At 35.5% G+C, this 13,260-nt stretch overlaps 1 protein-coding gene and 1 non-coding gene across 7 annotated transcripts in view; both read left to right on the forward strand.

Annotated features, from left to right (window-relative positions):
- The window catches only part of PTPN4 (protein tyrosine phosphatase non-receptor type 4), a 229,265-nt gene that overhangs the window by 150,528 nt on the left and 65,477 nt on the right, over positions 1–13,260 (forward strand). For 4 of the 6 annotated variants that reach the window (XM_002749530.7, XM_017973535.4, XM_078327966.1 and 1 more), the window contains one exon: positions 9,790–9,853. The exons of the other annotated variants lie outside the window; for them this stretch is intronic. In XM_002749530.7, the coding sequence (XP_002749576.1) occupies positions 9,790–9,853 (64 nt within the window). The remainder of the gene's footprint in view (positions 1–9,789; positions 9,854–13,260) is intronic. 6 annotated transcript variants of the gene reach the window in all.
- On the forward strand, positions 11,887–11,993 carry LOC118155180 (small nucleolar RNA U13). The gene has a single exon (XR_004745397.1). It is a non-coding gene; the product is annotated as a small nucleolar RNA U13 (small nucleolar RNA).

Below are 13,260 nucleotides of genomic sequence, written 5' to 3' on the forward strand. Positions count from 1 at the left end.
GTTTAATGATGCATCTCCAGGAACTAGAAAAGCAAAAACAAACCAAGGCCCAAATTTAGTAGAAGAAAAAACAATAAAGATCAGAGCATAACTAAATCAAATAGAGACTAAAAATAATACAAAGGGTAAACAAATTGAAACTTGCATTTTTTGAATTGATAAAAATCAACAAAAAAAGAAACTAGCCAGGTGTAGTGGCATATTCCTGTAGTCCTGGGTAGTCAGGAGACTTGAGTCAGGAGGATCACTTGCTCTCAGTTCAAGGCCTCTGAGCTATGATTGTACCACTGAACTCGTCTGGGCAGAGGATGAGACCATGTCTCTACAGAATGAAAGAAAGGAGGCCAGGTGTGGTGGCTGTAATCCCAACACTTTGAGAGGCTAATACAGAAGGATTGCTAGAGCCCAGGGGTTCAAAACCAGCCCAGGCAACATAGTGGGAGCACATCTCTACAAGAAATTTAAAGATTAGCTGGACATATTAGTGCATGCCTATGGTCCCAACTACTCAGGAGGCTGAGGTGAGAGGATTGCAGCAGCCAAGGAGGTTGAGGCTACAGTGCCACTGCAGTCCAGCCTGGGGGACAGTTTGAGACTTGTCTGAAAAAAGAAAAAGAAAAAATAGAAAAAAAAAAACTACAGGCCAGTATCCCTAATGAACATAGATGCAAAATTCCTCAACAAAATACTAGCATAGCAAATTCAGTAATACATGAAAAAGATACACCATGATCAAGTGGAGTTTATTTCCAAGATTCAAGGATAGTTTAACCTATACAAATCAGTAAGTATGTCAGTAAATTAAAACCCAGAAACCATACATTCATCTCAATAGACACATAAAACACATTTAATAAAATTCAACATCCTCTCATGTAAAAACTCTCAACAAATTAGGTGTAGGAGAAGCATATCTTGACATAATCAAGCCCATAAATGACAGATCTACAGCTAACATCATACAGAACAGGTCAAAGCTGAAAACTTTTCTTCAAAGAACTGAAAGAAGATAGGATGCCCACACTGACCACTCTTATTCAGCATAGTACTAGAAGTCCTGGCCAGAGCAGTCAGGAAAGAGCATCCATATAGGAAGCCTGATCATAAAGAAAAGCCTAAAAACTCCACTAAAAGTCTCTTAAAACTATTAAGTGAATTTAGTTAAGTTGCAGGAAACAAATTAATGAACAAAAATTAGTTACATTTCTATATACTAATAATAGCTGGAAAAGAAATCAAGAATGCAATCACCTTTACAATACCTACCAAATATTACAGTTAACCAAGGATGTGAAAGATCTCTACAACAAAACTACAAAATACTGATAGGAAAAAATTGAAAAGAACAGGAAAAAGTAGAAAAATATCCCATACTCATCAATTAGAAAAATTAATATTGTGAAAATGACCATACTACTCAAAGCATTCTGCAGATTCAATACATCTGTCAAAATAGCAGTGACAGAGAAAAAGCAATCCTAAAAGTGGCTCACACTTGTAATCCTAGTGCTTTTGGAGGCCAAGGCAGGAGGATGGCTTGATGTCAGGCAATTAATACCAGCCTACACAACATAGCAAGATCTCGTCTCTATAAAAAATATGTTTAAAAATTAGCTGGGCATAATAGCATTTATTTGTAGTCCTAGCTACTTGGGAGGCTGAGGTGGGAGGATCACTTGAGCCCAGCACTTTAAGATTACAGTGAGCTATGATCATACCAGGGTACTTCAGCCTGAATGGCAGAGAGAGACCCTGTCTCTATTAGGAAAAAAAAAAAAAAAAAGGGAATCCTACAAGATCCCAAATAGCTGAAACAATACTGAGTCAAGAGAACAACGATGGAAGACAACAAATTATCCTGTGAAGCTGTAGTATTCACAACAGCATGGTATTGGTATAAAAGTAGACACATAGACCGACAGAACAGAATAGGGAACACAGGAATAGATCCATGTATTTACAGCCAACTGAATTTTGATAAGGAACATACAGCGGAGAACAGGTACTCTTTTCCATAAATGGTACTGAGAAAACTGGATATCTATTGCAAAAGAATGGAACCAGACCCTTATCTCACTATATACAAAAATTAGCTCCAAATGGATTAGAGATTACGTGTAAGACCTAACATTATAAAACTGCTAAATGAACGTAGAGGAAATGCATCAGAATATTGATCTAGGCAAAGATTTTATGGGTCGGTCTTTAAAAGTACAGGCAACAAAAACAAAAATAGTCAAATGGGACTGTATTAAACTAAAAAGCTTTTACACAGCAAAGGAAACAGTTGACAGAGTATAGAGACAACTTATAAAATTGGAGAAAATATTTACAAATTACACCTCAAACAAGGGCCTAGTATCCAGAATAACAAGGAACTAAACAGCAAAAACCAGCCTAATAATTCATTTTTTAAAATAGATATTTCTCAAAAAAAGACATGCAAATGGTCAAATTGAAGGTTTTTATAAATTTAAACTTTTTTATTATATATGTTATGATGTTAGTGATCTTTGATGGTAGTATTGTAATTGTTTTGGCATGCCACGAACCACACCAGTATAAGATAGCAAATTGTATTAGTATTTGCTCTTTCTGCCTCATTGACCGATTGTTCCCATCTCTCTTCCTCTCCTTGGACTTACAGACCCTTCAGTGGTCTGTAAGTGATCAAGCGCAAGGAAGACTTGCACTCTGTCTCTTTGAATAAAAAATTAGAAATGATTAAGTTTAGTGAGGAAGGCATGTCAAAAGCCAAGACAGATAAACAGCTAGGCCTCTTGCACCAATTAGCCAAGTTGTGAAAGCAAAGGAAAAGTTCTTGAAGGAATTGAAAGTACTACTCCCTTGAACACCCAAATGATACAAAAGTGAAACAGCCTTATTGTTGATATGGAGAGTATTTTAGTGGTATGGATAGGTCAGACCAGCCACAACATTCCCTTAAGACAAAGCTTAATCCAGAGTAAGGTCCTAATTCTCTTTAATTAGGAAGACTAAGAAGAGAGGTGAGAAAGCTGCAGAAGAAAAGTTTAAAGCTAGCGCAGGTTGGTTCTTGAGGCTTAAGGAAAGAAGCCATCTCCATACATAAAAGTTCAAAGTGAAGCAGCAAGTTATACAGAATATCTAGCTAAGTGATGAATGGCTACACTAAACAACAGATTTTCAGTGTAGACGAAACAGTCTTCTATTGGAAGAAGATGCCATCTAGGAACTGTCATAGATGAAGGTAATACCTGACTTCAGTGTTTCAAAGGACTGACTGATACGGAATAAAGTTGAAGCCAGTGCTCATTTACCAATCTCTAAATGCTAGGTCCTAAGTCTGCCCTACTTGTATTCTAGAAGTGGAATGTCAAAGCCTGGATGACCACACATCTGTTTATAGCATGGTTTACTGAATATTTTAAGCCCACTGTTAAGTCTTACCTCTCAGAAAAAGATTTCTTTTCTGAATATTACTGCCCATTGACAAAGAATGCACCTTGCCACCCACGAGCTCTGTTAGAGATGGCAAGGAAGTTGATGTTTTCATGCATGCTGTCACAATATGAATTCTGTAGCTGATGGATCAAGGAGTAATTTTGACTTTCAAGTCTTTAAGAAATATATTTGTAAGGCTGTAGTGGCCATTGAGGATGATTTCTCTGATGGATCTGGGAAAAGTAAATTGAAAACCTTTTGGAAAGGCTTTACCATTCTAGATGCCATTGAGAACATTCTTGATTCATGGTAGAAGGTCAGAGTAGCAACATTAACTGGAATTTGGAAGAAATTGATTCCAACCCTCATAGATGACTTTGAGGGGCTTAAGACTTCGGTGGAGGAAGTAACTACAGATGGGGTGGAAATAGCAAGAGAACTCTTATTAGAAGTCAAGTCTGAAGATGGGGTAGGGGCTGAATTGCTGCAATCTCATGATAAAACTTGAATAGATGAGGATTTGCTTCTTATGGATGAGCAAAGAAAGTGATTTTTTTAAGGTATAATCTACTATTGGTGAAGATGCTGTGAGCATTGTTTAAATGACAACAAAGGATATAGACTTCATGATAAAGCAGCAGCAGGGTCAAGAGGATTGACTGTTTTGAAAGAAGTTCTATTGTAGGTAAATGCTATCAAATAGCATGTAGCATCACATGCCACAGAAAAAGTCTTTATGAAAGGAAAAGGAAGAGTCAATTGATGTAGCAAGCTTCATTGGTGTGCTACAGCAAACTTCAGCAACCATCACCCTGGTCAGTCAGCAGCCATCAACATTGTGTCAAGACCCAACTCTGAGGGCTCAGATGATTATTAGAACTGTTTACAAACTACTCTGATTTTTTATTATATACATTGTTTTTAGGAATGTTGTTTTTATTATAGTATATTGAACTCTTAATAGACTACAGTGTAGTGTAACCATAACTTTTATATGCACTGAGAAACCAAAAAATTCTATGACTCCTTATATTGCAGTATTTGTTTTATTGTGATAGTCTGGAACTAAGCCCTCAGTATCTCTAAAGTTTGGCTGTACCAATATCTAGAATGAAAGAGGGGATAACATTACAGACCCTACATACATTAAAAGCAATAAAATAATATTGTGAGCAGATTTGAATGTTTGAGTATTGATATGGTTTGGCTCTGTGTGTAACCCCCCTGCCCCCTGCATATCTCACCTTGAATTTTGTGATCTCCATGATGTGTCAAGAGTGAGACCAGGAGTTAATTGAATCATGGGGGCAGTTTCCTCCATTCTCTTCTTGTAATAATGAGTGAGTCTCATGAGATCTGATGGTTTTGTAAGTGTCTAGCATTTCCCCGGCTTGCACTTCTCCTTCCTGCTGTCTTGTGAAGAAGGTACCTTACTTCCCCTTTGCCTTCTACTATGAGTACAGATTTCCTGAGGCCTCCCATGCTGAACTGTGAGTCAATTAAACCTCTTTCCTCAATAAATTACCCAGTCTTAGGCATGTGTTTATTAGCAGTGTGAGAATGGACTAATACAAATACCATGAATAAATTTCACAACGTAGATTAAATGTGCAGATTCTTTGAAAGACCCAAATTAAAAAATGACCAGAGAAGAAAACTTGAATAGATCTGTATCAATTAAAGAAGCTGAAGTTGTAATTGGAAACCTTTTGACCATTAGAATTCTAGGCCCCTTATTGTGAATTCTATCAAACATTTAAAGTAGAAGTAAGGCCAATTCTATATAAGCTCTTTTGGACAATAAAGAAAGAAGGAACATGTTTTGCATAATTATTACCTTAATGTTAAAACTAGGCTAAGACCCTGCAAAGAGAGAAAACTGCAGTTACTCATGAACATAGATGCAAAAATACTATATAAAAGTTTAGCAAATTGTATTCGGTAATATATAAAAATGACAATTCATTATGTTCAAATGGGGGTTATTTTAAGAATATAAGATTGCTTTAACATTTGAAAGTCAATTTGTATAATTAGCTGTATTATTATAATAACATAGAAAAACCATTTGAGCATTTCAATAGATGCAGAAAAATAATTTGATAAAATTGACCATTCATGATAAAAAAAATAGAGACATAGCTAACTATAAATAAGAGGTATTTTCCCATTTTGATTAAGGGCATGTACAGAAAATCTGCTAATATTATACAAAATGGTGACAGTCTCAGTGCTTTTTATGTAGGATCAGGAAAATATATGCTTCATCTTACTACTTCTCTTCAGCTTTGTACCAGGTCCTTACCAGTGTTATAAAACAAGAAAAAGGAACAAGAAAGAAAAGGCATACAGATTGGGAAGAAAAATATATAATGACTTTCCTTGTAGATAAGGATATGGATATAGATATAGATAGATAGATAGATTGGCTGAAAACAGATGAAAAAGGTGTACCATGCAAGTAGTAAGCATTAAGGAGACTAGAATGACTGTATTATTATAATACATGCAGTGCTCCAACCAGTTTAGAAAACTGTTGTGTAGTTTCTTAAAAAGTTAAAAATGTATCTACCATGTGACCTAGCTCTTTCACTCCTACCTAGTATTTAACCAACAGAAACTAAAGCAAATGTTTGTACAAAGATTTGCACACATCTGTTCAAAGTGACTTTGTTTGTAATAGCCAAAAACTAGAAACAGATATTCATCATGAAGTAATGGCTATTTCCATCCATGTTGTGGTATATCATAGAATGGAATGCTCCTATGCAGATGAATCTCTAAATAATTAAGCAGAGTGACAGAAGGCAGATGAAGAAAAATACATACTATGTGCTTCCATTTATATAAATTCTTGAGGCCGGGCACGGTGGCTCAAGCCTGTAATCCCAGCACTTTGGGAGGCCGAGGTGGGTGGATCGCGAGGTCAAGGGATCGAGACCATCCTGGTCAACATGGTGAAACCCCGTCTCTACTAAAACTACAAAAAAATTAGCTGGGCGTGGTGGCGCGCACCTGTAATCCCAGCTGCTCGGGAGGCTGAGGCAGGAGAATTGCCTGAACCCAGGAGGCTGAGATAGCGGTGAGTCGAGATTGCGCCATTGCACTCCAGCCTGGATAACGAGAGCGAAACCGTCTCAAAAAAAAAAATTCTTGAAATTCAAACCAATCTGTAGGGACATAAAGTTGATCAGTGGTTATATAGGCAGGATGGGTTGCTGTGTTAGAATTCTAGAATTTGGAAGTGATAGATATGTTCACTATCTTTACTGTCATGGTGGTTTGATAAGTACATACATATGTCACAATTACCAAAGTATATACTTATGTGCATTTTACGCGTCAATTATATATAATAAAATGCTTAAAAGGGAAAATGAAAAGATGCATTGGTGGTATAATGGTGAGCCTAGCTGCCTTCTAAAACCATAGTTATCAGTAAGGCAGTTAAAAATAGTTATATGATTACATAATTGGCATTCCAGTAGAAACACAGAAAACTTGGGACAAATAGCTTTTTTTTTAACATACGTGGATTTATCTATGTATGTTAATTATTATCAAAATTATAAATATGCTAGATATTCACATTGAAAACATGAAACTTAATTTTTAAACAACTTTATTGATATAATCTGCATACTATAAATTTGCCTAATAAAGTATACAGTTCAGTGGTTTGTAGTATAGTTTCAGGGCAACATCACCATAATCTAATTTTGAATCATTTTTATTACCCCTAAAAGATAACCTTTTAAATTATTAGGAGTCATTCCCTGTCCCCTTTTCTGCTTTTCATTTACTGGAAGTCCTAGGCAATCACTAATCTCTTTCTTTCTCTACAGATATGCCTATCCTTTATATTGTATTAATGTTGAAGGAGATCATATACTATGTGGTCTTTCGTGATTGTTTTTTCATTCATTTTTGAGGTTCATCCATGTTGTAGTATGTATTGTTTTTGCTTTCCCCTTTATTGCTGAATAATTTTCCATTTTATGGTTATACCACATAACCAGTTCACCAGTATTTTCCACTTTTTGGCTAGTAAGAATTACATTGCTCTATATATTTGTGTACAAGTTTTTGTGTGGGCATATGTTTTCATTTTTCTTGAGTGTATATATCTAGGAGTGGAATACTTGGGTTTGCTAAAATGTTTTCAAATGTGGCTGCATCATTTTATGTTCTCACCAGCATTGCATGTGGGTTTAATTTCTCTGTATTCTCACCAGTGCTTGTAATCTTTATTTTTTATTATAACCATTCTAGAGGGTATAAAGTAGTATTTCATTGTAGTTTTGTTTGCATTCCCCTGCTAGCTAATGATAATGAGTATCTTTTCAAGTACTTATTATTGTTTCATATATTTTGGATTATTCAAACTGGATTTTAAAAAAATCAGTCTTGAACCAGATGCAGTGGCACACACCCATAGTCCCAGCTACTCAGGAGGTTGAGGCAGGAGGATTAGTTGAGCCTAGGAGTTTGAGGCCAGGCTGGACAACATAGCAACACTGTCTCTTAAAAAAAAAAAAATCAATTTTTATACTGCTTACAAGAGACATACCTAAAATATTATACAAAGTGACAGAGTGGTTTAAAGTAAAAACATTGAGAAAGACAAATCAGTCATATAGAAGCCAAAAGAAAACTTGTTATAGCTATATTACTGCTGTGTAAAATAGATACTGTTTGAAAGATTTTTAATTCATACATTGGTATTTTTCTGAAAAAAACTTCGTAGAAAATACAAGTCACACAGAATACATTTATAAGAAAATAAAAGTTATATAAAATATACATTACGTCACAGAGAGCATCCACTGAAAAGACTTTTTATTCGTTGATTGGTAGCTTCCTGGGAATTTTTGAAATTTAGGTGATTTGAAACTGGCCTAGATTTTCTTTCTCTTGATCATTTAGAAATAAACAAAGTTTTTTGTGTTTAACTTCTGAAATATCAGTATGTTTTCATAGGATTTTTTGAATTGAGACACCTGGCTTTTTTTCCATAAATACTGTCTATATTTACTCAGTATTTGTTTGCTTTCTGGAAATAATGCTCTCTTTCTGTGACAGAATATTTTCCCCATGTTGTTATATCCCTGTCAAGAATACAAGAAAGCGCAGTATCCAAAAGTAAAATAAAATTTTTTCAAATCAGAAACCTAAACATATCTCTTCTTCCCCAGTCCAAACATGCATGCTTGAAGTTGACTCATGCATTTGCCTCCTCAAATGATTGAAGTTTATTCTTCGAGAATGCTGAGAGCTTCTTGGGTAGATAGGGCCATAAGTCACGTAGATTCAAACTTAGAATTATCATTAAAATATTTACTGAGAAGTTTGAGACATGATCTTGAAGCACATTTTGCTCAGTAAGATCAAATCTCTTTAGCCTTATTACCCTTAGGTCTTAAAGTTTAAAAAGACTATGTTTACTGTGTTAATTATTACACCTGATCTTAGTCGAAAGGCCGAGAAGTGATTACTCTGTTAATTATTATATGGTTTGAATGAGACAAAAGTAACCTGGCTTATATTGATTGTACTAATAAGGCTTTGAGAATTCTTATGGCATTATGTGGGTTGCATTTAAGAAGAAAAATGGTGTAGAAAGGTAAATTTTTAAAATTTAATGCTTTTTAGGCCAGGCGTGGTGGCCCACGCCTATAATCCCAGCACTTTGGGAGGCCGAGGCGGGTGGATCACAAGGTGAAGATATTGGGACCATCCTGGTCAACCAGGTGAAACCCCATCTCTACTAAAAATACAAAAATTAGCTGGACATGGTGGTGCACGCCTGTAGTCCCAGCTACTCAGGAGGCTGAGGCAGGAGAATTGCTTGAACCCAGGAGGTGGAGGTTGCGGTGAGCTGAGATCACACCATGGCACTCCAGGCTGGGTAACAAGAGCGAAACTCTGTCTCAAGAAAAAAAAAAAAATTAATGCTTTTTAAAATTAAAGATGTTTTTAGGGTTGTTGCATACAACTGTGAAATCTTACATTTTTTCCAAGGCTTGCTTATAGTTTTAGAGCATAAACAACTAAGTTAGTGATATTTTTTGAAATTTTACTTTGTGACATCTGTTTTTAAGTATTTCTCTGGATACAAAACTGAGAAATGTATAGTTCATAGTAGGTATCCTGACAAAATTTTCTTGAGTTGAACACAAATACTAATCATTTTTTTCATGAAGCACCAGAAACTTTCGATTCTTTATGTACTATGTGTATTTATATCTGATAAAAATGTTTAGTCATTATTCAATACACACTTAAAATAGTTTTTATTTTTTTCATAATTTGTTAATATTTTTGTCATTATTCAATACTTTGAATAATTTATTCTCTTTTGTCCAGGTTGAAGATTGTAAAAATTTCTTTTAAGTGCAAACAGTTTTTTATTCAACTTAGAAAAGAATTGGTGAGTACTGATTGAACAATTATTGCTATAAATGAAGCCTTTTAAGAAATATCCATTCATGGCAGAACTTTTCTATTAGCACAAGTGAAAGTGCAATTAATACTATGGCTAACTGCCTGCTGAGGTAATGAATTCACTTTTTATAACAAAATGTACTTGTTTTTCCAATGTGTATGTGGTTCTCAGTTAAAGTTCTTTTAGATATTCCTCTTGCTGTTTCTCAAGCTTAGAAACTGACACCATTGGAAACCTCAAGGTCCATTTATGGAGGACAGCAAATGAGCATTTCATATGTCCCTTTTCCCCTACTAAATCTGTAGTATTTCCTTTCATACACGAACTCATTTCATTTTAGGGGAGCTGAGTGTTACAAATTTATGAACTTAATAACATTTCCTGCCTTTGTTGGAGTGGTAATGGCTTTATATATTAAAAACAACATTGTCATAGGAAGTACAGTGTTGAAAACAATTTCATCTTGCAGATGATTTTATCGATTTCATTAAATCAAACTAACCTTATCATGTGATTTACATTATTTTCTTAGAAATCTGAGAAATCTTGGCAAATTAATACATATTTCAAGATGGTTGTGTGTGTATGCATGTAAAATGTATTTGAAACCTTAAAAATGTCTTTGGGGCTGTCCACAGTGGTTCAATCCTGTAATCTTAGCAGTTTGAGAGGCTGAGGTGGGAGGATCCCTTGAGGCCAGGAGTTCAAGACCAGGCTTGGCAACTTAATGAGACACTGTCTCTACCAAAAAAAGAAAATTGGCCAGGCGTGATTATGTGTGCTTCTAGTCCCAGCTGCTCAGGAGACTGAGGTGGAAAGATCTCTAGAGTCCAGGAAATCAAGACTGCAATGAGTTAGGATCACACCATTGTACTCCAGCCTGGATGACATAGGGAGGCCCTGTCTCCAAAAAAAAAAAAAACAAAAGGCTTTGGGGTACAGTGGTGCCTTCTGCCTGTTATCCCAGCTACTTGGAAGGCTGAGGTGCGAGGATAGGTTGAACCCAGGAGTTCAAGGCTACAATGAGCTTTGACTGTGCCACTGTACTTTTAGCCTAGGCAACAGAACAGGACACCACTGCCTCTTTAAAAAAAAAGTATTTGAATCAGCTCTGTTGTATCAGAGGATATTTAGCTACTAAGCGATTATAAGCTATAGTTTGTTGTTTATGTTCATAAAATATAGAGAGATTTTTTCAAGAGAATTTTTATTGAAATAAAACAATACTGAAAATGTGCATATTTTAAGTACACAGTTTGGTGAAGTGAACATATCCAAATATATAGAATATGTACCTCCTTCTAATATGTAGAACATTACCAGCACCCCAGATGCTTTTAATGTTGCTGCTGGAGCTGCTGTCCACTTCCAGTCGTTAAACTTCCTGGAAGGTAAACATTACTCTCATTTGTATGATCGTGGATTAGTTTGCTTATATTTGAACTTTAAAAAATGAAATTATACAGTTGTTGTCTTTATTGTCTGCCTTCTTTCCCTTAACACTTTTTTGTGAGATTTACTCATGTTGTTGCATATAACATTAGTTCATTCCATTTATGTATGGTATTCCTCTGAATGACTATACCGTAATTTATTCATTTATTCTGCTGTTAGTGGACAGCTTTGTCATTTCCAGGTTGAGGATATTATGACAAGTGCCAATAATGGAAATTCTTTTACCTGTTTTAAAATTTAGGTGATTAAAATATAATATTGTTATCTGGAAACTATATGACAAATATTTTACTTTAAGTAATCATAGATGGCATTGTAGAAGTCAACTTTTCTAATTTAACTTATAATATCCCATCATAATACTAGTGTTACTAATATTTATAATAATAGTTACAATATTTAGCATTTATTCAAAACTTACTATGTGTCTGATAGATCATTTTTGTAGCATTTAATCCTTACATTCATTTTCTGAAGTAGTGTACCAGTTAAAAATACATTTACCAATAAGTGATAACAGCAGCAAAATCTAACTGACAATTGATTAAATAAAGTGTATAAGGATCTTTTTGTGGTTCATAAGCATGAAGATTAGACTTTCATACTCTTGGGTGAGATATGCCTTCCTCAAACTTTCTTACAGCATAGGCACATTACAACCTGTCTGATGGGAGAAAAGTAAGTAAAGACAGTATACAGGCCAGGCATGGTGGCTCACACTTCGGTAATCCCAACACTTTGGGAGGCTCAGATGGATGAATTGCTTGAGACCAGGAGTTCAGGACCAGCCTGGTCCACATGGTACAACCCCATCTGTACTAAAATACAAAAAGATAGCTGGATGTAGTGGCACACACCTGTATTTCCCACTGCTTGGGAGGCTAAGGTACAAGAATCGCTTAAACCAGGAGGTGGAGGTTGCAGTGAGCCAATATTGCACCACTGCACTCCAGCCTGGGCAAAAGAGCAAGACTCTGTTTCAAAAAAAAAAGACAGTATACAGGCATACTCTGCAGAAGGTGGCCTTGTTATTATTTCCTCTCTAAAACATCTCTTTGTTTTTAAATACCCAAACTTCATACAATGTACTTATCTCTCAGTACATTTTGTGTGCATTGTTTACAAATTGGGCAGGAAAAATTTTTTATTTTCCAATCATATGTTACATTTCACATATGATTGATAGAATATAGAAATTATTTATAGACTTTTTGGAAGGTATACAAGTGTCAAAATGGATGAATATATATGCATCTTAGATGCTGGCAGTGAGAAGCATTAGTGCATTGTAGTAGCTGAGACATTTTCTGTTATTTTGCATAACGTTTATGGCATAAAAACGATATATATATTAGTGCAAACAAAACAACTGTTAATCATATTTAAGACTTAATTTTCTGGTAATCGACAAGTGATGTTTTAAGCATATTCCCTTCTAATATGATAGTTTAATACTTTATACATGGGCATTTTACTGTGGATTAGTCACAGGAAATACCTTAATGAACTTCTGATGGGTAAGGATTTCTTTAACAAGGCATAGAAGGAAACCTTATTATTTATTTATTTATTTATTTATTTTATTATTATTTTTTTTTGAGACGGAGTTTCGCTCTTGCTACCCAGGCTGGAGTGCAATGGCGCGATCTCGGCTCACTGCAACCTCCGCCTCCTGGGTTCAGGCAATCCTCCTACCTCAGCCTCCTGAGTAGTTGGGATTACAGGCACGTGCCACCATGCCCAGCTAATTTTTTGTATTTTCAGTAGAGACGGGGTTTCACCATGTTGACCAGGATGCTCTTGATCTCTTGACCTCCTGATCCACCCGCCTCGGCCTCCCAAAGTACTGGGATTACAGGCTTGAGCCACCACGCCCAGCCAGAAGGAAACCTTTATAACAAAAGATTGATAATTTGAACTGTGTTAAAATTAACTCT

The sequence above is a fragment of the Callithrix jacchus genome, chromosome 6 (genome assembly GCF_049354715.1).
Source record: "Callithrix jacchus isolate 240 chromosome 6, calJac240_pri, whole genome shotgun sequence".
Lineage (NCBI taxonomy): Eukaryota > Metazoa > Chordata > Mammalia > Primates > Cebidae > Callithrix > Callithrix jacchus.